General features: G+C 39.2%; 1 protein-coding gene and 1 long non-coding RNA gene across 2 annotated transcripts; one reads left to right on the forward strand and one right to left on the reverse strand.

The window, feature by feature from the left end:
• Nucleotides 1-1,074: 1,074 nt before the first annotated feature.
• On the forward strand, nt 1,075-19,282 carry LOC129775418 (protein CLEC16A homolog). Its single transcript, XM_055780160.1, has 10 exons — nt 1,075-1,451; nt 1,506-1,645; nt 1,711-2,089; nt 11,690-12,267; nt 12,329-12,538; nt 12,834-12,953; nt 13,007-13,199; nt 13,261-13,526; nt 18,009-18,597; nt 18,655-19,282. The coding sequence occupies exons 1-10, from the start codon at nt 1,249-1,251 to the stop codon at nt 19,133-19,135; spliced, it is 3,159 nt and encodes a 1,052-aa protein (XP_055636135.1). The 5' UTR covers nt 1,075-1,248; the 3' UTR covers nt 19,136-19,282.
• LOC129775439 (uncharacterized) lies at nt 19,218-20,004 on the reverse strand. Its single transcript, XR_008742957.1, has 2 exons — nt 19,871-20,004; nt 19,218-19,799 (listed from the first exon to the last, which is right to left on the reverse strand). It is a non-coding gene; the product is annotated as an uncharacterized LOC129775439 (long non-coding RNA).
• Between the last annotated feature and the right edge of the window lie 5,657 nt (nt 20,005-25,661).

Consider the following 25,661-nt stretch of genomic DNA (forward strand, 5'->3'; position numbering starts at 1 on the left):
TCGAGATCAAGCTAATTGGACAGACCTGTAATGCCTCTAATTAAGAATTATGGATGACGAATGAGCCAAAAAAGTGTTGAAAGTCACTAGAATACGAAAAAAAAATTCTTCAGAATAAATATTTTATGTATTAGTGTATCTGCAACAGTTTTTTTCTGATGATAATTTTCTATCACAATATTGTGATTATTGTAAGTGTAACAAAATAATTCGAATTCTGGTCGAATAAGGTTAAGAATTACGTGTTGTAAGAACATCAATCAATTATTTTTATTGAGATTAAAAAAACTGTCTGTCTTCAGAGATGGTAATCTGAGATCTGAGTAATCTGAGAGGGCGTACACTTACTTCACCACAAATCGATAATATTATGACCAGCGACACATTCAGTTATATAACGACCTAACAACTGTTAGGCTTGATGGACTTTTGTGTTGGGCTTTTATATGTTCGAGGTAATTCCGCTATAACTTGGTCAGCTTGTTTACCAAATCAAACCCCTATCTAGAACTTATGAAGAGTAATCGTACGAATAGTAGAAGCAGCTTACAAGATGTATGAGTGATTTGAAGAGCCTAAATGAGCAGTATCCTCTGCATAGAACGAGATTCACTCTAAAACATGGCGCAGCTTGGTCGAAACCACCCCGAATGGGTTCCTTGAACTGATTGAGAACTAAAGATGACCAACAAATTATAATCTTATGGTAATTCATGTGAAATTTACGTGAATTTTGTAAAGGAGTGAAAGTTTTTCAATCTGGTTCTATAGTTATGAAACACTGGAGTTTTAGTTTTTTATGTTTCGCGCCTGGACACAATAATAAAGTTCAACTGGCTAGGGTTATAAATGAAGATATCTATTATATCCTACACGATATATTTCAATTCACCCGACTTCTTACATGGCTGGAAACTCAAAAAAATAAGTGTTTCTATAGTTGTGAAACGCAGTGTATAGTCACCACACACACCGACACACCACACATCAGTAGATTTTTTTCAGTGCAAAAGTAATTCGTATCCTTGAATGAGTTTACCTTTGTTTGTTATTGCACCCTATCTGTCAGAGCTTCCTGGCTAGTGTCATTTCTTCTGTATGTCGATGCAAAAATAATTTTTAAAAGTGTGGAATAGTAATGATAAACATCGCTCTTCATCTTTGATGTTGTTTGCAATTGCTGTAGAATAGAAAGAAGCTTTTGCGGCGTTATATAGATTCCACATAAAAATTAAAACCAAATAAGACATGTTTCGGAGTAGAAGCTGGTTTGGAGGTGGATGGAACCGTCCTAAAAATCGTCTCTCACTAGACCACCTGAAATATTTGTATAGTGTCCTCGAGCGTAATACTACAGTATCTGAAAATAATCGTGGATTATTGGTAGAATCACTGCGATGCATAGCGGAAATCCTGATTTGGGGCGATCAAAATGATTCGTCCGTGTTCGAGTGAGTTAAACATTACAACGACCTTCGTCGATAGAAAATAATCTTTTTTCTCAGTTTCTTCCTAGAGAAAAATATGTTATCATACTTCCTTCACATCATGCGACAAAAAAGCGGAGGATCGAGCTTCGTTTGCGTACAATTGCTTCAAACGTTGAATATTTTGTTCGAAAACATTCGGAATGAGACGTCTCTTTGTGAGTGCATAGCTGAATATCTTATTTGGGTGTAATCCTAATTTCATGAACACCTTTTATTTCAGACTATCTACTTAGTAATAATTTGGTGAACTCAATAATCGTTCACAAGTTCGATTTCTCTGACGAAGATGTTATGGGATACTACATACTGTTTCTGAAGACGCTAAGCTTGAAATTAAACACTCATACGATACATTTCTTCTACAATGAACATACGAACGATTTCCCGCTGTACACCGAAGCAATAAAATTTTTCAACCATCCGGAATCGATGGTTCGCATTGCGGTTCGTACCATCACGCTGAACGTGTATAAAGTGCAAAATCCGAATATGCTACAGTTCATTCGCGATAAAACTGCCGCTCCCTACTTCAGCAATCTGGTATGGTTCATTGGGAAGCATATACTGGAGCTGGACGCGTGCGTCAGGACCGATATCGAGTGAGTATGCAAATGTTTCGGATTTAGTCAATCGCATAGATTTGGATGACTGCATCGGGTTTGAAGGAATGCTATTGTTATATTTAACACTAGCCGACCCGATGAACTTCGTCCCGCCCAAAACAGATTTTTTGATTTTGAATACTTTCAAACATCCGCGTTTTCCTACTAAATGAACGTTAGTGAGTCCAATCACTGAACTCTCTATCGATGGATTACCCTTTGACCCTTTACAATTTCCTTTTACTATAAATTGTCTAGTACTTCTACAAAAATAGGTCCGTATAATATAAAATTATTTTCAGACACAATTCTCGTTCAAGATTTTTCAAGCATTTGGAAATAACATGTTTCTCCGTTGCATTGAATAAATGTTTGATACAGAGAATATTATAAAATAAAGACAGCTCAAATCGGACCATTCCTTTCTCGGGTTTAGGGCACACCAACACATTTGGCCTTCCATATTTGTTTATATAGATAGAAGATATAAAAATGCGTTATTCCATCTGAAAATCCTTTTCCACTTTCGAACAAAAAACAAATTCGTTAACGCCAACATCAAATGGACTAACAACGCTTAGCTAATTGTAGAACATATGGGAATTCAATTTTCCGATTTTTCTCTCCGCTAAATTGATCTACGGGAAGAGACGAATACAACGAAATATAGATGACTCAAATTGAACCATTCCTTCCTCGGGTTTTGCGCTTACCATACATTTGGCCTTCTATTTTTATTTATAAATCTAAATCGCTTAACTAAAAAAAACTAAAATCGCTTATCATGATGTAATTTTCGAACATGTGGGAATTCAATTTTCCGAATTTCCCGACCTTCCTTCAGGATTTTCCGAAAATTTTCCGATATTTCTCTCCACTATATTGATCTACGGGAAGAGACGAATACAACAAAATACAGGAGGCTAAAATCGGACCATCCCTTCTTCTGGTTTTCCGCTTACCAACAGATTTTGCCTTACATTTTGATTTATAGAGATTTACAGAGTCAAATTGAACTTTAAAATAAATTTCATTTTCTGTATAATTAAAACTAACCATTTTAGTAATACCTAGTGGACAGGACTAGGATTTAAAACTAGAATAGAGCGAGTGAGGTGGTTTGGTTTGATGAGGAGGGCAGGAATCAAACAGTGACATCACTTCTTTTGAGAAATTGGAAAAGGTTGGGGTCGCAACTAGCTAAGATGTTTCTAATCGGTAAATCAGATTGCCTTCCTAGTGTCCTGAATGATTCTGACGGATGAGCCCTGACAGAATGAAAGTTTGTACAGGACCAGACCGCAAGCTCGATGTCATGATAACCATCACCACGAACGCAAATATTACTATCAATGATTCCAATGCGATACAGATGTGCATCTAACCAATAATGATTGGACATAAGGCGGGACATCACGCGAATGGAGTCCCGACCTACATTCATTCCTTGAACCATGCGTATGTTGATACCTATCTGAATACATAAAATCAATCGACCAAGCGACAAGGATTCAATTTTCTCCAAAGCGTGATAGATTGTAACTTTTCCCACAACATACACCGAGCAAAGATTTCTCAATCTATAATAGGCACTGAATTTATGATTAAATATACCAACAACATTGTGATTGTGGCGATGGCTACCACGACATCGAGCATGTTGTCTGGTCGTGTATCCGGTTCCATGCTGCTCGCTCTCAGCTCTCTAGAGCACTGAGAGCAAAAGGCAGACAATCGGATATCCCCGTCCGGGATATCTTAGGTTGCCGGGATCCTGATCTTCTGCTTCATCTATACCTGTTCCTCAGAAACGCCGATGTCAACGTTTAATGATGTTTCCTTCGTTGTGTCCCCGTTTCATATCCCTCCTATCCGATCGATAAACTTTTACTTAGTCGCGGCAATACATACACACACTCTTTACAGATGCACGGGCCGAAGGTTGTGCAGTCCACTGATCATTCAACAAGAGCCAAAGGTTGTACCGCTCATGACAACTCTACACGAGCTGATGATTGCGCCGGCTAGTGACCATTCTATCCTGGATTCCTCGAGTATATGGGGTACAGACTAGGGAGCGTTGCTGATTAATGGTCAGCTGCATCCCAATAGGAAGTATCCCGTGTCGGGCACACGTACAGAACATCGAAGATTGCAACATACCAATTATGAGAACACTTGTAATACTAACCTCGAGCCAACCGCGAGTAATCGGTTACATATTACTAACATAGTTGTAAGACAAAAATTGTCAAAATATTGGACTCCCGGCCCCGTCAGGCTAACGCCACATGTACCTTAATAAAAAATATATTTTGGGGACCAACAACATGGCTTCATTGGTATGATCCATCAGTAAAAAAAATCTATCAGAATTTACTTCGCGAAATTTCCGCGAAAATATCCGTGGGATAACCACAAAACACATATGTTTTTGTATACAGGCATCGAAAGTGGTGTGCGATGTTTGGTGCAGTTTGGATATGCAATCAACAGGCTTCGTATATTCATTTGATGCAACAAAAGTGAATACTGTCATTCGGTCAAGTATTTGAATCATCAATCCATGTTAGGTTTTATATTCGTGAATGGTTTTTCTAGTCAATTAAATTTTAGCAAATAGTTATTCTAATTGACGAGAGAAATGAATACAAATTTGCCTCTTTTTCATCCTGACTTGAATCCACCACTACTACTCCATCCTGACATGTACCTCGTTGCCCGCTTACAGAATCTTAAGTGAGACGTCTATATAAAATGAAACGAAAACATGATTTCTGATGCAAAAAAGTAATTACACTATTGATGGACGGCCTATTGTTCACCCACCGCGAACTCATTCGCAATTTGCGTATGAGAGAGAGAGAAACGAATTCAATCTGAGGATAGTCACCGTGAAGTCCATTTGAAGGTGAAGGATGAAATGAGTACGGAGCGTCGTAGAGGAGATAGCAACGAAATCAACGTCCGAATGACTGTTGATTCATATTGACAGACAAACTGCTGAAAGGAGCAAAAACTCATTTCCAATTGAATGCCAATGGCTTCATAGTCTTATGACTATCCTCAGTTGAATATAACTTTGTGGAACCCTGGTCGATTACATGCAACCCAAAGCAATACACAAGCAACGACATTTTATCATCTCCATCTTTAGAATATGAGTGTTAGCTATCGTTCGGAAGCAAAAGTTATCGTATTCGAGGACCGATAGTATCGTTGTTTTGTACAAATTTATAAGGTCTTCTGGATGATCATTCCACCACATTCTGGTTATTCTACAGAAGAAGTTGATCCTTTGTAGTCATTTATGCAATATCTCCCCCCAGTGTTTTGCCGAATAAACGAAGCTGAAATTTTGCAGGTTTGTGCTTTTTAGAAAAAAAATAGCATCTCTATTTTCTCCGAAGAGAATTCGATACTCAGTTTGATAGCCCATGTGGACAAATGGTCCAAAGTATCCTGCAATGATCTTTGCTGATGGACAAAGAAGATCCTATGGAAGATCTTATGGAAACCACTCCATCATCTGCAAGTTGTCGTAGCGTACAATGTCCCGAAAGGCAATTGTCGATATCGTTAACATGGAAGTTATATAATAGAGCGCTCAAATATGAACTACATGAGTTTTTCTATGTGGGCCTTCGCTTAGTCGAGAGACTGCCAAGTTTCCATGGGAAAAAAACTCATTTGTTTTCCTGACAGCAAGTTATACAAATAATTATGTAGAGATGGCGAGAGTGCACAATTATGAAGTTTATCTGATAATATTAGGCTGTCAAAAAAGTCCTGCGGTATTTCCGCGAGGTGTCGTTGTAAGCGCGTAGTTCTAGTTGTATTCATTGTATCGAGTCATACTATAGCTTGTTGGAAAGGTATTTTTGTGCGCTATAATATAGTTCTTGACAGTGTTTTGTTTGGTTAAGTCGTTCGTGAGTTATAGTGTCGCAAATATGGAGCAAAATAAAGAGAAAATCCGACATATTTTAAAGTACTACTATGACAAAGGCAAAAATGCATCTCAAGCTGCCAATAAAATTTGTGCAGTTTATGGACCCGATACAGTTTCCATTTCCACCGCACAACGATGGTTTCAACGTTTTCGTTCTGGTGTAGAGGTCGTCGAAGATGCGCCACGCTCCGGAAGGCCTGTCGTCGAAAATTGCGACAAAATCGCTGAATTAGCCGAGAAAGACCGGCATAGTAGCAGCCGTAGCATCGGCCAAGAGCTGGGGAAAAGTCATCAACTCGTTATTAACCATTTGAAGAAGCTTGGATTCACAAAGAAGCTCGATGTATGGGTGCCACACACGTTGACGCAAAAAAACATCTTTGACCGTATCGACGCATGTGAATCGCTGCTGAATCGTAACAAAATCGACCCGTTTCTGAAGCGGATGGTGACTGGCGATGAAAAGTGGGTCACTTACGACAACGTGAAGCGCAAACGGTCGTGGTCGAAGCCCGCTGAAGCGGCTCAGACGGTGGCCAAGCCCTCATTAACGGCCAGGAAGGTTCTGCTGTGTGTTTGGTGGGATTGTCAAGGAATAATCTATTATGAGCTGCTTCCCTATGGCCAAACTTCTTTGGTGACGTGTCAGAAGCTCCGGGAGCTCGGTAGGGAGGTTCTTTTGCATCCGCCGTATAGTCCGGACCTTGCACCAAGTGACTACCACCTGTTTTTGTCCATGGCGAACGAGCTAGGTAGTCAGAAGTTAGCCACAAAAGAGGCCTGTGAAAATTGGCTATCCGAGTTTTTTGCCAATAAGGAAGCGAGCTTCTATAACAGGGGTATTATGAAGTTGGCATCTCGTTGGGAACAAGTCATCGAACAAAACGGCGCATATTTGACTCAAAACAGATGATTTTATGAACAAATGAAAATTCAAAAAAAATACCACAGGACTTTTTTGACAGCCTAATATATCAATAAAAACAGAATCAATGGCGCCTTTTATATCGAAAAATCTACCTGAAAACAAATTGTTCGTTCCAACCCATTTGTCTAAACGAGGAAGAATCCTTTTCTCCAGCAATTTTTTGTTAAGTCGAATATTTTTAAAACTCTCAGGTTATAAATAAACACATATTAGCTATGTTTATGCAAAGTTGGTTCCTTCAACCTCCTCTCCTAGGCTAAATGTCCGCACCTACACCCAAAATTAATTTTTCGCTCATTTTTTGTGAACCCGATTTATAACATTAAATGAGCCTAAAATAACAGAAAATGTCATGACTTTCAAATACTGGTAAGATTTTGTATAACATATATGGTTCAGCAATATAAGATTATTACGAGCGGGCGAGCATGGTTTCTGCCGAAAATGAAATGTTTTCTGACAACGGTAGTTTGGGTGTAGGACTTAACGTTACCCATCAAATCCTGTGCAGTACTTGCTCCATCTTTCTTACACTCTTTCTTCAAACCCTGGTTGTTTTTGAAGACCTTCTCTGTTTTCCGGAGCTTGCTCTTCATAATCGGCCCAGAATTTTTATATTGGGCGAAGTTCTGGCGAGTTTGGCGGTTTCGCCTCCTTCGGCACAAAAACAACATCATTGGCTTCTTACCACTCCATAACCGGTTTTGCGTAATGGCACAATGCCAGATCCGGCCAAAACAAAGTGCCATGGGACCGGTCGTTATGTATGGCTTACTGAGTTTACGGCACTCACAGAACGCCTGCCACATGAAGTACTTTTGGGAAAATTGCCGATCTTCTCACGGAACTTCTCCGGAACATTTAGGCGGAACTTGCCGACGAAAAACTCCAGGACGAGGATCTGCTTGGCGTCCGTTCTAATGTGCCTCTCGCTGTTCGTTACGACGCATTTTGGCCACCGTATTCCGGTTAGGCGCCTTCCTTACCTTGAAGACATGAAGTCCGGCCCACTTCATTATCTGCTGGACGAGGCAGACAAAAGAATTGGCCTTCTCGGCCACGTCCCGTATCGAAAGGTTTGGATTGCGCTTTAATTACAGCTTCCTTACCTTCACGGGATCGGTCGTCTTCGCTTTTATTCGCTGCCGCTGGGTCGTCTGGGGCTCCTTGAACGATTTTATCACGGTTGATTGGTTGATTCCTAACCTGTGGGACTGACCAGGATTTTCCATGGCGCGGTCATAACTTTTGTCGAAGCACTACTTGCTTGGAAGCCATCTCGATAACCACTTGTCAGATTGTAACTAAATTTTGCACATGTAAACATTACACTCTAACGGAAAGCAATCCGGAACAAATGGGTGTTCCGAACGAAGAAAAGAAGGATTTAGATGCACAAGGCCCGACTCGTAGTGGAGAGATGCTCTCAACTACCTGGTCTGGATTACAACGAATTGTATTCACCGGTCGCGCGATACGCGACCGTCCGATACTTGATGACTCTGGTGGAGCGGTACAATTTGGATATCGACACAGCTTTTCTTCAGGGCGAGCTGGAGGATGAGGAAATTTATATACTGCAACCAGAAGGGTTCGCAGCGAAAAACGGAAAAGTGTGCAGACTCAAGAAGGCACCTAATAGCTTGAAGCAGTCTAGCCGCGTAAGGAACGCGCAATTGAATGAAGTGCTGCATTAGTTCGGACTGAAGCGGTCGAGTGTAGATCCCTGCTTGTACTGGTGTGTTCACGGAGATAAGATGATGTTTGTGACCATCTACGTGGACGACCTCTTGATTTTGACAAACGATCGGAAGCTGAAGAAAAAGCTGAAGGCTCATCTGCGTAGACGGTTCCAAATGGAAGACCGGGAGGGAGGCGCTGTCTCGGGGGCAGAATCAGGAGGAAGCGTGAAAAAGGCAAGCTGTGGTTGGATCAACAAGCCTATATCGAAGACATCATCGATCCTTTCGGCATAGCCGAGGCTCTGCCAGTTGCAACACCTACAGATCCTAGCATCAAGTTGGACAAATCGATGGCACCGAACACGGAACGCAAGAAATGAAGTCAGCTCCATACAAAGAAGCAGCCGGGTGTTTATCTTTCACAGCTCAAGTCACTCGACCAGATATTGCTTTCTCCGTTAACGTTGTGAGCCAGTACAGTGCCAACCCTGGTCGTCCTCACTGGGAAACGATGAAGAGAATAATCCAGTACCTGAAGGGTACAACCACGAAGAGATTAGAGTACTTGGCAAGCGGTCCCGCGGCAATAGTTGGTTACAGCAATGCCAATTGGGGAAGAGATACGGATTGTAAAGCTAGGTGGCATAAAATCGCAAATGTGCTGTTACAGAATTAGCACATTTGCGATTCAGCACCGAAGCACCGATCAAGCGCAAAAGCGCAGAGTTGCAATTTCAAACAAAGTCATTCACCACCAAGTTGCGTCGTTCTATCGATTCTCTCTCTCTACTTCTACTTGTGAGGTTCGAGGACCGATGGCATGCAACGTGGAGGAATCAAATAACAAGCCAATGCGCTCAACGCTATTCCATGTGCCCGATAGTTGAAGAGTAAACAATTTTGATATTTGTCACTCCAGCCGCCTCCTTTTTACTATATCACCCTTTCTGGCACATACGATTTCGAATAACGATTATCATATATATACCTAGGCTTTTCGATCAATAAAGGAGATTGTGATTTTCGTCAAACGATACGGACTTTTATTTCGCTCCATATGGACCAGTCAAAGGATGATCGGAAATCCACGAACGGTTACGTCTTCTTGATGCAGGGAAGAACGTTTCATGGAACGTCAAGAAGAAGCGTACAGTAACCCTATTGTTCTGCGAAGGGGAGTACCTGGCTCTGTCTAGCACAATTCAGGAAGTTATGTGGTGGAGCGATTTGCAGTCGCAGTATTTCGAGGCCATGATTGCCTGTAAAATGGTGTCGTGAAGCTAAACTATACGCCTACAACTGAACAGCCAGCTGACGGGTTCACAAAATCGATGACTGTTCAGACGGAACAGAAGTTCCGAATGTTTACAGGCGTCGCGGATTAGAGAGAAGTAATGCAATTATAGGATCATAGGAATACGCGTCACTAAAGATTGTTATTAGTAGCTAAGAGATAGAATAAAATTTTCATTCCATTGCAAGCATTCAACTGAACAAGTCGTTTAATTCATTTGCACACTCCAGGAACCGATTTGTTACACGAAAGAAGGGCAAATGAGAATTATACCATTGAAAATTTTTCGTTATCACTTTGAGGCGATATGTCGCGAACGATATTCTGTGCTGGAACGGAATCTGGGCAAGCCTCAGAAATTTTGCAATCCTTGCAAAATTGTAGATCCAACGATCAGAATACTCCTCATTTTCATTGTTGTGGTTCAGGCCACGCATGTTTCTAGCATGTTATCACACAGATCATAAATCAAAGAGGCGCAATGATCATCATGTAATGACCCCCAGCCCATTCTATGCGAATTGAAATCATCCAAAACTAATCGAGGACCTGGCATGACTTCAACAACATCTCTGAGCTGTTGACGGTAAACTGTAGCGCTAGGAGGCAAACAGCAATGCCATTGATTTTTGTCTGGCAATCAACAACTTCAATTCCTGTAATCGGTGGGAAATGGACTCTGTAGAAGAACTGGAGCAACTCTGACAAAAAGTTTGACCACCAACAAGAGTAGAACCAATTCCGTGCATTTAACCGTTTTGAATAAAAGCTGTATAAAGATCAAATCTAGTAGCAAGTTCTTTGAATCAGCAAATCATCATCCTGATTCCACCAGAGAACCAGTTACTATCCAGAAAGAAGTTCCAAGAAAGTGTTACAGTCCACTTGTGATCGAGTTGCTTCTGTTGAGATGCTTGTGGAACCAATCCGTCATTGCAAGGACACGAAAGCGTGCTATTGTTTTTTTTCCAAAAGTGTCACTAATATATTTAGGGACTCAGATGGAATTGACTTTCTTTGTATTTTCCCAGGGTTTCCTTGTGAATCCCAAAACTACCTGCATTAGGTGGTGGATCACACCATTGAGGCGGATCCTTCGGCTGAAGGAGCCTGGATGATAGCTCAGGATTTGATATGTGGCTTGTTGGAGAATGGAAAAACACTTGGACAACTTTTCAAACACTGGTTGTTTAATCCGCGAAGTTGTTCAAGTAAAAGTTGAATTTGGAATGGCATGCTTGGCGTTGGTAGGTATCGATTGGTATGCACATTACACTTCGTTGGTATTCGTTACATTTTATTATATGCGTCGAGTTTTGTGGCTGTTTGTAGTAGTGTTATGCACCACACACTGCATTTCAAAAGGAAGGAAGTGTTTTGTGTGGAAAAGGATAGGGATGGACATGGAATTTGAGGTAACACTTGCTCCTCTTTCGCGCTGTCGGTCGCGAACATTAGGAGCATTTGCAACGGGTCATTGCGCAAAAGAGCAAAATAATTTCTCTGGGTAGGAACTTTTTCAAAATATCAGCGTAGAACTGTTTAGCACGTTCTTTCAAAGAGCGCTTTATAATTCCGCACGCTGTTTGTATGCTGGGCATACGGATAGGTCATGCGGAGCTTCACCGCAATCATGGAGCGTGGGATGAATAGACATTATAGATATAAATATATATATATATATATATAATTTGAAATAAGTCTCTAACTCAACCAATGCGAACTTAATTTTCTATTTCAGTCACCAATCCCAGCACCGGTTGGCAAATCTAGTTGCAGAGCATTTGGATCATTTGCACTATCTGAACGATATCCTCTGTTTGGATATAGCCGATTTGAACGCGGTCCTTACCGAACACTTACTCCACAAACTGTTCGTCCCGTTGTATATATTTTCGCTAACGCCGTCCCCACCCATTTCAATGGCCGTTGTGACCAGGAACCTTGCGGCAGTGCTGAATAAAGTGGTTGATATTGATATCAAAGAAATGAATAACCCTCGTGTGTCCAGTGTAGTGGCGCTGTTTCTACTGTCACTAGTTTTTCTCGTTGTTACACACCGGCCCCTCATAAATGCGCTCACCTGGGTTATTCTCAATGCGGACCACACGGTTTTCAAGGAGGGAGCCGCGCAAATTTTGAACGCATACATAGATAATCGCGAGGTAGTTGCGCTCGGCTTCGTCCAACCTGTCGAGAGTCTTGAAGAGGCACTGGAGAGCACAGCCGCTTCGTCCAGTTCCTACAGTTATGATCCCAATGCCGAAGAAGCTAATAGCAGCAGCAGTACATCTACCAACAATGATCCACAGTCAATAGGTAGATAATCCTTACTCATTCGTACTTCGATCATGATTATAATCAAAATGTACATTTCAAGAATCTCCAAGTCCACCAACACTATCAGATGAAATTGAAAAAGTGAACATTACCGACGAGGAAAAGGAAAAGCTACTTCTGAACGTATATCGTACTCCAGAATTCAACAGGCCCTTTCTGGATATGGTTCTTTCGTCGTTGGACTGCTCTGAGAATGATTATCTGGCCCTCTTGGCACTCTGCTTACTCTATGCGTTGGCTAACAACAAAGGTAAGGAATCGTTCACATACTTGCAGACACATGTTTATGTTGCTAGAACCAGTAAATATCATTTGAAGCGAATCAATTAAGATCGCTAAAATAATTCCGTTCTCGCTTACCATACACGCTACCCACTATGCTACGCATAACTCTTTCTTCAAAACCTGAAATTGCACATTTCACGGAACAAATCTTCGGCAATTGTACGGTAGATGGTTAGTTTAACTAAGTTGTCCAATGTTGTTAATGATTCAAACTACTTTCTCGTAACATCAATCAAGTTTTGAAAAAAATTTTCTTGTAGGTGTCAACGCCGAATGGCTCGATATGGTCCTGAATCGCTCATCGCCATCCGGATGTTCAAAGTACAATATAATACTAATAGAGAAGTTGCTGCAAATTATTACCCTTTCCAGTCAGCCATGTAAGTTGTTGTCGGATAAAAATATCAGCAAAATTCGGAGATACTTCTTCTAGCATGTCGCGTTCGATTGGTTACGATGGATTTGACTTTGAAACTTCTGTCCCAAATTGTTGGTGTCGGTACAAGCAACATAAATATGAGCGAGCAGCATAGGAACACACTTTTTTCGGCCCGCAATCAAAGTATGACTGTTTTGAGGAATTTCTATAAATCAGAGGATATTTTCCTGGATTTGTTCGAAGATGAGTGAGTTTGTCCAGCATTCGCTGGTGAATGCTTTATTCAAATCTTTTCATTTTTTCTCAAGATACAACGAAATGGCAAAAACGAATCTGAACGTGGAATTTCTGTGTAATGACTCGACGATATTGTTGCCTCCCACTGGAACACCTTTAACTGGAATTAGTTTCCCAAGACGATTACCTTGTGGGGAGGTAGAAAAAGCACGACGTGCAATTCGAGTCTTCTTCTTGCTCCGTAGAATGTGCCAAAGTATGAGTGGAGAGAGTGAGCATTTGCTGCCACTGACAAATCCCAGGCAATGCGTCCAAATAGACAACGCTCTGGATTTAAGTAAGCACTAAGGTTTGATTCAGTTAGAATCCGGAATCATTTTACATTTTATAGCGGTGGTCATAGTAGGCTTTTCTGAAATCTTTTGACAGCTAATTGTTTGGAAAACATGTATCATTCGACGGCAATAAATCCACGTTGATCCGTTTTGTTTTGAAAAAGTTGTGCAGAATGGAATCCGAGAGAAGAAATTTGATATTGGGCACAACTGTTGTTCGGATGGATCAGAGGACGCGTCGTAGTGGATCTTACGATTGGAAGCTGACGTTGGAGGTATTGAGAACAATAAAGGCAATCCCGGGACTCTAAAACTACTACATCGCAAAAAAAACAACTCTAACCAGAGTACCATCCAGAAAATCCGTTTGCGAGAAGGTTATCGTAACTTTCGTGCCTGCAAGCAATCAAACAGGACGATGAAACAAATCTGGTTGCTAAACGACGCGCTCGAAAGCTGTACAATAAGGTTTTGACTAAGTACGAAGGATGCATGCTGATGGATGACAAATCGTACGTGAAGATGGATTTTGGGCCTGAAATTTGATAAGAACACTGCTACTAGCAAATTTAAGTTCGTTTTCGCTGAAAATTCTTGATTTGACAAAGGATTTGCAGCTGTGAACAGAAAATCAAGGTTGTCGTCACGAAAAAGACAATGGATTCGAAAATGTTTAAAGACGAGTGCCTGCAGAAACGTCTCTGTACGTTTAATAAGGCCCATAAAGTTGTGGTGAAGTTTTTGTCCAGAGGTCAATCACATTGAAGAAGACCTCAATCCTCACAATTGCCCCCAATTCCGCCCAATCGAAAAATATAGGGCAATTGTGGAGCGGAAATTGAAGAAGGGTGCCAAAGTGACTACAAACATAAAGAGATCGTTAATGTTAGTGTGACAGAAAAACGTTAAATATTGCAACAAACTATTTTTTTAACGTGCGATTACGTCTTTCTCGTACAAAAAGAAAAACGGAAAATCTTTCGCATCTCGAAAATCATCTAATTTCGAGCGCCTATTGCACAGTTGCTGAAGCTTAGCCAACAAGAAATATTTAAAGGCGAGGAGCATTCATTCATCATCATGCTTCGTTTGGTACTTGTGAAGTGAACACCGTTTGCCGACGGGCCTCGGGCGAGAATGTTGTTCTCAAGACTCCAAGGAGATTAGTCTATGTTGTCACCAAGGGCCTTTCTCAAGGCTAGAGACAAATGAACTAAGAGAGTTTAAAGTCTCTATAATTCTCTAATAATGTTTCAAACCGTGAGGCAACCCAGATGAACCGAAAAAAGCCTGCCAACCATCCACCGATATACGGGAAGGTAGTGATCGCTGGAGAACGAGAAGATCAAGACGCTGGAGAAACACAACGGTTTTAGCAAACAAACGGCATTGGTGCATCGGGTTCGTTAAAGATTCCACCTACGGGAAAAAAGCAATCCACCGGGGAAAAGTGGGACCGTTGAAAAATTGGCCGACGAAAGCTTCAGCATCGAAAGAGGCTTCCGCTTAAGAGGATAAAGGCTGGGTATTGAAGACAGTCGCCACAGATACACACACAAACACAACACTTTTCGTTTGGTAGTCATCGAGTCGACATCGTTTGTCGGCGGGCGTCAAGCTTCGAGCGAGAAGACAGCCGCCAAGAAGAAGCCTAAAAATAAGTAAAAAAACTGTTTTAAGTTAAACGGTTTCTTTGTGATCAAACATAATAATAATACAGATAATGTACTAAAAGCTAGAAAATAATTAGGCAAATAGCAGTTAGCAGTTACATACCCCTTCCTTCATAAATCAAGGACATTGATGATACTAAAATTAAATCGCGGGGCATATGATGAAATCATTAAGTGCGGATAATGGAGATCCAACGTGCCCCACGATTTTATTGGCCATCTTGGATTTTCAAGATCATGAAATATGCAGTTTTAGAGCGACTGCAGAGATAAAGGTGTGTTCCAAATTTCAGATCAATCGGTCAACAGGAAGGGGGTTAAATTTCTATTAATGTGGGACAGCGCTACATACATGTTACAAACATACAAACATGTGACAAAAATACAAACAGGGCAAGCTAAATAAAACCGTTTAGAAAGGATATCCCTGCTGGCAAAAAATCTGCCGCTGCTTACGGGAAAAAGAAAACAGCAACCGCTGCCGAAAAATTCAAAGCCACTACTGTGAATAAGGTGAGCAACAAGAAGAAAGCTCCTGCTACTGTCGCTGAAGCTGTAGCAGAACAAAGCCAACTAAATCTTCAAAAGTCGCTGTACAGAACCCTAAGTCTAAGTCAAAGAAATCAACAGCGGATTCGAAAAAAAACTACCGTCGCCACACATCACGCACAACACGAGAGATATTTGGTTTGTTTTCAGCAAATTTTCAGTTCTTTTTAGAACTCAGAATTACTTTGAAGCGTGAGTTGATAAAAATATTTCTTTTTGTAATTTCTTCGATCAAGCGCGATCGACGTAATCTTACGTCTTTCGGGAACTTATTAGGGGTACAATTAATCTTGAGAAAAACATTCATTCCTGCTCGACGCTCGCCGGCGAACGCTGTTAATTCAACAATTTCAAACGAGAAGTGGATGTTGTGAGGAAAGGCAGAGGGAGCGCAACATTTATGTAGACTGATTTGAAGCGACAGATATTTTTGTCTATTGGAAATGGTATACAAGTTGTATCACACACAAAGGGGGAAAATGTTTGAGAATTGGTGACAGGCATTTTATCATGTATAGGACAAACATGAGAAAGCGGAAAATAAATTTTACATCAGTTTTGCGTGATTTCTTTTGCTGAATATTTTTCCTTTGCTACATACAAGTTGTTTGAAGACGTTGTGCACAAAGCAAAAGACAATCAATCTTACATCCCCCGCATATTAATTATGACTAAAATTTCCTTCATGCAGGTACCCATATTTATAGAATTTTGTGATTCCAATAATTTGATGTTATTGTTGTTTTGAATTATAGAGACTTTGAACTTTTTCAGTCTCTTCTGTTTCTAAGTTTGCTTCCAAAGCATATTACTCGTGGACATTTTATATTTCGAATGTCGACAATACCTCCTATTAAGGCTCAAAACTTTGTGCCTTCAACGTAACGCTCTCGTTTTCGAAACCCAACAAAAATAATTATACTCAATCACACAGATACAGAATCTGTATATACAGAATTACAGATTTTCAGCAAAGATACTAAGGTTCATAAAAATGTTGAACGCAACGCAACGAGATGGCGACAATTTTTTTCGCTCCAAGTTAAGTATGACCATAATCAATCCGCCAATCGTATATTCAGGCAATCCTATGACTGAACTGAATCAATTATTCTAGACTTTGTTCTACCGCTCATCAATAACGCCAACTGCTCTTTTCAATCAGAAAGTCTCAATTTAGCGAACTTTATAATGAGACAAAAATGTTATTGTTGATCATGTTGGGTAACTTATGTTTTGAAAGCTATGTGCAGCAACTCCCTGATGCTGACCTTGATGTGAAAGATTTTGAAGATTTTCTGAAGAAACCTGAGGTTGTTTACACCGGTATCGATGCAGAAGAAGCTGAAGAAGGATTGGATGTAGCTAGGAAGCAGACTTTCAAATCGATTTCTCGTGAATTCTATATTGGACTCGTGAAAAAGATTTCAAAGCAATTTGATTTCAGCGGTCCGATTATCAAAACTACAGCCTTTATAAACCCTCAAAATTTTGTCATACTACCAAACCCTAATGATTTGATGCGCCAATTTCCTCAATTCGTGGAAGCAGGTAATAGACAAGGCTTGGATAACCAATTCAGGCTATTCATGACGAATCTTATGGGGAAAAAATTGAGTGACTCAGATATAACTTGATCCTAGGATGTCAAAAGGCGTGATGAGAATTTTTTGTATCCATTGCAAAGGCCGTTTGTGAGTCACTTTTTGATAACAATCATCAGCGTGTGTTGAGCGAATATTTTCGCTTTACAATGCCAACAAAACAAACTCCGGAAATCGGTTGGCAACCACAATTATAGACGAATAACTATGTATCGGCTCATGGAGGAATTCTAAGGATGAAATTGACTAAAAATTTGAAGGCAATGTTCAACAAAACCATGTGAAAACATCATACAATTCAGAGGATTATGAGAAAATCTTTTTATGATTTATTTTGTTGTATTAACATGACTTAAACAATCCGTGAATAAGAAAAATAAATTCGAAATGTAAATAAACTTTTATTTGAATTTTTTCCTTAATTTTACGATACAGATTTTTTACAGAAAATTTTACGGAGTTAAATGTGGCAACCCTGGTCCTACGTCCACCTTGCGGTTATATCACATACACAACCAAACTCTCGTTTTTTTTCAACATGTTTTTTTGAAAAGACATGTTGAAAAAAACTGGTTTTTTGATTCCGGATTCTAAGTGATTTAAGTTTACTAAATAGGGCAAATAACCTGTAAAGACCATGTGTTTCAATGTATTTTAGACAATAGCGATTTGATAGCATGCACGGTAGTGATGCGTGATGGCACCAAGTATAGACGATTTTTAGTGATGGACATCCTCCAGTTAATTCTTGTCGAACCCGACAGCAAACGGTTGGGATGGGGTGTTGCGAAATTTGTCGGGTTTCTCCAAGACGTCGAAGTAAATGGTGATAAGGAGGATTCTCGAAGCCTACATCTTACTATTCATCGAGGAGGTGCCACAAACAACCGCACTCCAATCTTATCGGCGAAATTCATGTTCGATGATCATATCCGCTGCATGGCAGCGAAACAGAGGTTAACAAAAGGGCGTAGCAAAGCGCGACAAAAGAAGATGTTCCAGATCGCACAGTTATTGGAAATACCAGGACAATTAAATGATGTAGCTTTTTCCGCTCTTGCGTCTGCTGGATCGTCAGGAACCACCCCTGTATTGAGGCCCTCCACAGGAAAGCAGCTTCGAGAGCATCGACCACTGTTTTCAACAGTGAATCGAGTCCCTGGAGTGGCGGCAGCTTTGAGGAGAGAAAGCATGCCCAGCGGAGGAGTGAGTAGAGTGCAGATAAACTCGAGCCGTTCTATCGATGGGTAATATTCGCATAATCCATCATCACCATTGACTAAACCAAAAATTTCTCTTTTCAGTGATGTGACGGGAGCACACAGGAAAAGCTCCGGTACAGCACGTAGGGAAAGTAGTCACCCAATCCCTGTTACATCGACGAAATCCCGCGAATCCTCCCGAAATCGTTCCGGAACACCAAGATCGCGCGATTCTAGCCCGCGTGTTGTGAGACCTCGGTCGGAAGAGATACCACTAGAGGACTTCCGTCGTTCGCAGAATGCAAGCCCCGGTTCACGTAACTCATCGAACGCACCCTCACGTGCTCATACTCCATCGAGACTCAGTTTAGAACCCACAGTAACGACACCTAATAGCAATGGTCAAAGTAACAGCAATTCTACAAATACGACGAAAGAATTAACTATTCCAACAGTTCCAATAGCTGGTTCAAGTTCATCAACGGTCTCCATCCCAGTTGAACTAAGTCCCACTTCTGAAGAAACTTCGTTCATCGCTGCCGAAGAGAGACAGAAAAAACGTGGTGCGGTTGAAACAGTCTAGCGAAAATGCGTGTTATCTATGTATTTTGTTTCGTTGTTTTATGTCCGGACTATTTATTGTTTTAATTAACTCTATGTTAAAATGAAATGTGTCGGAAAAGATGTATTTACATGATAAAATAAAATAGTCCAATTAATATCCATTGAAGTTGAACATGGTCTACATAATCTCCTTACCGAATTCACAGTGAGCAACACCAACGATGGTTGGTAAACGACTGAATTAAGCGTACCATCGGTACTTCGTGTACCTGCATGCATAAAGTATACCTCAATCTTGGTCCTACGCCTACCTGCCCGCGGTTCCGACTGAGGTACGAGTAACCATAATGACGATCGGGTAAAGAACCCCGGTGGAATCTTGATCGTATGCTGACAGGGAAGGGGGCCTATCCGAGGGTCTGTTCACTATGGATGTGCGGCTCCCCATGTCAAGGGCGGCGGATCACTGTCTTCGTGCCAGTGGGGACTCTAAAAAGATACGGTCCTCCGGCGAAATAGGGGTTGGTGCAGGCCGTGCAATTCATCCGTAAAAATTTAATTAGCAGCACAGCTGAGACCGCCATCGGGTATGAACAACGAGGACAACGGAACGAATGGTTTGACGACGAGTATCGAGTGTTTCTGAACGAGAAGGACGCAGCACACGCAGCTTTACACGCAAGCTATAAACAAACAAAGCATATATTTTAATACTAAACCCTGTGTATATGAAACTAGACAACTTGATACCAACCACCGTACAAACCATTAGCAATATTGTATTTTTTGCTGTATAATTTTCATTAAATATAATGAACACTAACATTGAATATCAAAACCCACAATAATGCAACGGGTAATGTAGCATGCAGTCTCTATAAAAAAAAAATGTAGCATACCTGGAGGTTATTTCAATATACTTTGGGGCGAACGAAACAAATGTCAAAACAAATGCAAGCAAGAAACCGGCTGTGTGTAGAGATGTCGATTAATCGTTCGATTAATTCAAATATTCGAATATCTGCAATCGAGTAATGTTGTGTCGAATAATGAAAAATGATATATATGAATACATCAAATAATTATCACAGTAATCGCGATTATTGAAAAAAGAAACTGTTTTTTCAAAAAATACAGTGCAAAATTTGTTGTTCTGTTGTTTGTTTAACCGTCATGGTTTTTTTTCGAAATTGCGACCACTGTTATGTGCGATTCACACAGAACGTTACGGAAAAGAACGTCCACGTTCCGTCAACGTGTTCACCAATTCACACATGCAGTCTATGCTGGCAGCAGCACCGTCATGTCAAATGTCAAATGAATGATTTATTTAATGTTATTCCTGGTGTCGCCACCTACTACAGTTTAAATTGCAATGCCCTCTTTCAAATCAGCATGCCTAGAATCAGCTCTAAATTTAGAAAAATTCAACTAAAATCATTGAATTAAGTTATTTAAATACTTAAACCTCGTAGTCCCAACCCCTATTCAACAATTATAATATTTAAACTATTCTGCTCAGCTAGTAGCGAATGATTTTGACTCTGATATTTGGAACTATGAGTTGGCATGTTGGCATGAGAAGTACAGTAAGTTACTTATAATACGACATACCGAGGCACCACTCAGTGTCGCGTTGGAGGCGATTTTGACCAGCAATTGGACATTCGCGAAGGTGGTGACTCTTAATGTGGGGCCATAATTTGGGCCCCGAACTCAATGTTTACAAAAATGTTCAATTAGAGGTTAAAAATGTCCAATTAAATGTGTTGAAACCTAAGTGGTGCGGACTCAATTCACTTCATTTTCAAGCAAATTCATGTATTTTTTCAAGCGATTTCTTGCAATAAATTCTCAGACCACCAGAGATGCCAGATTTACAGATATGTTTGTAAATTTACAGACATATCTGTAAAATACTTTGTATTCTTGTTGCAGACATTTTGGATATAACAATATTTCACAGGTTTATGAGAAATGAGAGGCTCTATTCATCAAATCAAAGATACTTGACTCACCGTATTACATTTTTCCATGGTTTTGATACATAAAAAGTTTTTATATTTAATTTATATCAATACACATGACGTTAGACCTATTTTTTGAGTCATTCACTAACACTTTGCCGTCCGGCGTAACCACAGAGTTTATATGCGCAAACAAGCGCCTAACTGCCGGTTGTAGTATGATTCCAAATCCCATTTTTAAATCCCATTTCAAATCCCATTAATTATCTTTTTCCCCACACAAGGAGTTAATTGTTTCTCAACAATTGATACTCATGACTCATGTGTAAAAACTTCAATATTCATCATTCTCACGAAACACTCCTCAAGCACAATTGCACAATTTCGTTAAATGCTTTTCCCCCGCATTCACACATAAAAACTAGCAGCATGCGCTAGCGATATGAATGCATTCTTACATCATGTAGCGCGCCGCTGAAGGCAATAAACCAAAACAAACCCAATTCTATTCTAATGAATTACGTGACCATATATGAAGTCGTCGTGACACTTTTCGATTTCCCATGAAATCGATATGCGCGCTTACGAGCGCAGTAAGCATTTTCTTTTCTTGACCCCATTCACATCGAACACTGCATTCGATTGATTGGTCTTTCCCCTTTGTTTAACTTGGCTCCTCCCAGTGGAAAATAGAAAATAACTCTACACTATCGTTTGGAAGTTTAGCTTAAGACTTTTGTAATTAGTTGTAAGTGAGTTCTGTAGTTGCACTCCATGCGATAGGTCGCATGGAGATTGGATACAAATAAAGATATAACGTATATGGTAACAAATACTTTTTATATAATACGGTGTCACCACAGTGGTTACGTGCGCAAAATAGATCGCACCGCATTGATGTCGTGAGCATAGTATCGCTCAGTGGCCGGCGACAATACTTCAGTATCGTTTGCATTCTGTTGGTGTTTTGTTTGATAACAATAACTTGTACACGTCAACATTTTTTATATCATATCCCCTCCTTTTCCTGAAGAAAATATGTCACCCTTCTAAACTCGAGTCGACCGCGAGTAATCGGTTTCCTATATTATTAACATTATTTAAAATTAAGGAAAAATGTATATATACTAGTAACAATACAGTAAGGAGTTCGGCTCCTTTAAACCTATGTAACTGAGCCTGTAAAAATAAACGATTTAAATAAAAAAAAAACATTTTTTATTATTTCATAAGTACTTTTGCCCTGACATCATTGCAGACGAAACAGACAATACGATTCTTCATGATGAATGAAAAATTGTATTCTTTTACAATACATATTATACAATAACTATACTACACTTCGAAATTTCATGACAGTAAGCGAACAGAGTCGAGAACCTATGAGAACTATCGATTAGATTATGAAAACTTAACAGATTGTAATTTCCCGATAATGTCAAAAACCGGTCATATCTCAAAAACGAAAAAATAATATCTCTGAAATCGAGATATGTTATGTAAAAAATCCGCAGTTTCCAAGAAAAAATATAAAAAAGTACAGCGCTCTCTAGTCCAAAGCCATGAAAACAATAGAAAACGACTACAATCAATAATTGCGAAAATAAAATCCATGGCTTTCGCAAGTTCAATATTTTTCAATAAAAAGCTAGCTCATCGGCTTTCATTCGATATACCGATTATCTAAATTGATTCAGTGGTTCGAAAGTTATGAATTTTTGAAAAAGTCATTTTAGAAAAAAGTGAAAAAAAGTGATTTTTCGGAACACCCTAAAACGTAAATGATTTTTTGGACCACCGGTTAACTTTGAAAAATCATAACTCAAAACACGAAAAAATAGCGTCTCTGAAATCGAGATATGTTATGTAAAACATTCTCATCTTTCAAGAAAAACATGATATATATATATATATATATATATATATATATATATATATATATATATATATATATATGGGTCTAATGTTTTGCGATAAAGAACAAAACTATAACTTTTCATCTAAATTTGAGAACCACTTTATCGGTTTTGCATGGAATGGCTGTATACATACAAAATATACAATAATATACAAAAGACAACGTGCATCGCGATGAACAAAGTATAGATCCGCACACTTTTACAGACATTTCCACATTTTTAACAGACTTTCACATATTTTTACAGACATTTTTAAAAATCATCTGCCAACTCTTCGTTCCACTTTTTGTCGAATCGCAGGAGTAAACATTTACGTGACTGTGACTTCGTTTGTTTTTATTTCGTTCGAAAAAATATTATATCAGGGAAAGTGGACATTTAAAATGCGTTGCTCAGTGAAAGGCTGTCCAAATACGAGCGAAAATGTTCGCGTATGCTTTTATCGTATACCCTCAGAAACTTTTTTTCAGACGCGCTGGGTCGATTTTTGCGGAGACGACAAACTAGTTCCGAATAAGGGTGTGGAATAAGTACGATGTTTGAATTATTAAAAACCAAAAGTATATCAACCTTTCATACACATTTTCAGGATTATTTTGATAGATATACATCGTTACATTTTAACCGGATAAAAATACCTCGTTAGAAACCGTAATGCCTTCTCCACAATTAGACTGGTAGTTGACTCAGAAGATTACGTCCATCATCAACCCGAAGCGCAGATTGCTTTACCGTTATTCATCACAAGCACTAGTGGATCATAATTACGCGGATTTCATTCGGTCAGCTTCACTAGCAAAGCTGTTTTCGTGCATGTCCGTATCGAAATTCGCCACTGTTGAATTTTGCTCCCACATTAAAATCATGGAGTGAGCTAAGTGTTATTCCTAGGTTGTTGATATTCTGTCAGATTCTGATACCTTGCAATATAAGATGCTCTTTCAGAGATGCAATGGTCAATTAAACAATTGACGGAAAATGTAGTTCGTTCATTTTATAAGTTTAATTATTTTTGCCTTTGATAACAATACCTTTTGAATAGTGTTGATTATCATAAGAAAAATAACACTCCCGATCGTTGGATCTTTTTTGACATTTCAATTGGATCTTTTTTGACAGCCGTTTTGATTCAGTCCGCACTACCTAGGTTGAAACGTGCACAATGTCGAATTAGATGTTAATTACTGTACAACCAAAATCAAAACAAAATCCGAGACACCAAGCCCAGACAAAAAACCCAAGAAACCGGTCCCCTTCGTCAATTATTCTTTCTACAAATCCTGCCGGTCGTTATCGTTGAACGTATGCTGACGGGTCGTTACGTTGCCGGTGTATGTGAATGTTTTCATAAGAATTGCATGGTAGAATAACTGACGTAACGTGACGTGACGAGACGTGAACGTGACGTGGATGTCGTATGTGAATCGCACTCGCGAGAACTACCAAAGCCACGTGGGTCAAAATGTGAAAGTCAAAAAAATAATGAATGAAAAATTACTCTGTATCGAATATGTATTCTATGCAATACAGTATTAAGTTTTCTCGCAAATTGTGAAATAATATTGAACTGAAATTGTGTCTGATGATGATTTTATATTATAATGGCGAGTTTTTGTAAACGTTGTGTGTTGTGAAATATATAGCCAAATGGTTAAGTAAGCGTCGTGTTTTAAGTATACAAATAACTTATGAATCTTCATTCAAATTTTAAGATTGCAAAACTGCCTTCTTGAAATTTTCGCGAATTTGACGATTGTTTCGAGTTAAATATGGTTAGCGAATGGACGCACCTTGTTTTATAGGTCTACCTTGAGCTCACCGAGTAGTTTGATAAGTTTGATAGTTTGGCAATGACAGCTAAATTTGCAGCACATCTTGTCTCGCGGATCATATCCTCTTGGTCGGGGTCTGGCTAAACCATTTACGGTTGAAACATAAAAATAATTCTCTGTTGGTGAAAAAGAAACTATGACATCATAATCTTAATTATTATAAATGTCTGTTCATTTTTATTACAAGAAATAAATATTCGCTTGATTAGTCGAATACTGAAAGACAATTATTCGAATAAATTGAATATTTAAAAATGGTCCCATGATTTCGATAATACATAATGAAATAAACGAAACTTTGGACATCTCTAGCTGTTTCCAACAACGGAATTCCACGCTGTCGATTAAAAAGCCGGAAGCTATTATTCTAAGCCGAGACCTTTGAAGACTTTTATGTAGTTTTCAGATAGAAAAAAGATAAGAATTTCAAATTTTCATTAATTTGTTTTTTTTTTAATTGAAAACATGATATTTGTTTTCGTTTTGATTTAATTAATTAATTAACAATGAAGGAAACATCTAATGGAAAAACGCTTATAATTTTACCAAAAAGAACATACCTATAATATGATAGAGATGTCTTATATATTGACCAACTTACCCCGTATGTGGGGTTAGTTGGTCAATTTATTCTGAAATATAAATAAAAATATATATGAAATATAAAAATGTCAAATAATTGATACTCTGGTTATTTTTCATTGGAAGAGTAAAAGATAAGCTTCATTGTAGTACATCACATTCTAACGCAAAACTTTGTACTACAAAGTTATAACCAAATTTATTCAAAAATGATCAACTAGTATGTATAGTATGTATCGTGTATA

This window comes from Toxorhynchites rutilus, chromosome 3, assembly GCF_029784135.1.
Source record: "Toxorhynchites rutilus septentrionalis strain SRP chromosome 3, ASM2978413v1, whole genome shotgun sequence".
Taxonomy (NCBI): Eukaryota; Metazoa; Arthropoda; class Insecta; order Diptera; family Culicidae; genus Toxorhynchites; species Toxorhynchites rutilus.

What these genes read in the sequence shown, in the direction of transcription:
- LOC129775418 (XM_055780160.1), top strand. Translation starts at nt 1,249, where the DNA reads ATGTTTCGGAGTAGAAGCTGGTTTGGAGGTGGATGGAACCGTCCTAAA. An exon ending in AATGATTCGTCCGTGTTCGA is followed by an intron (nt 1,452 to 1,505) that starts GTGAGTTAAACA and finishes CTTTTTTCTCAG; the next exon opens with TTTCTTCCTAGAGAAAAATA. An exon ending in TACCCTTTCCAGTCAGCCAT is followed by an intron (nt 12,954 to 13,006) that starts GTAAGTTGTTGT and finishes TACTTCTTCTAG; the next exon opens with CATGTCGCGTTCGATTGGTT.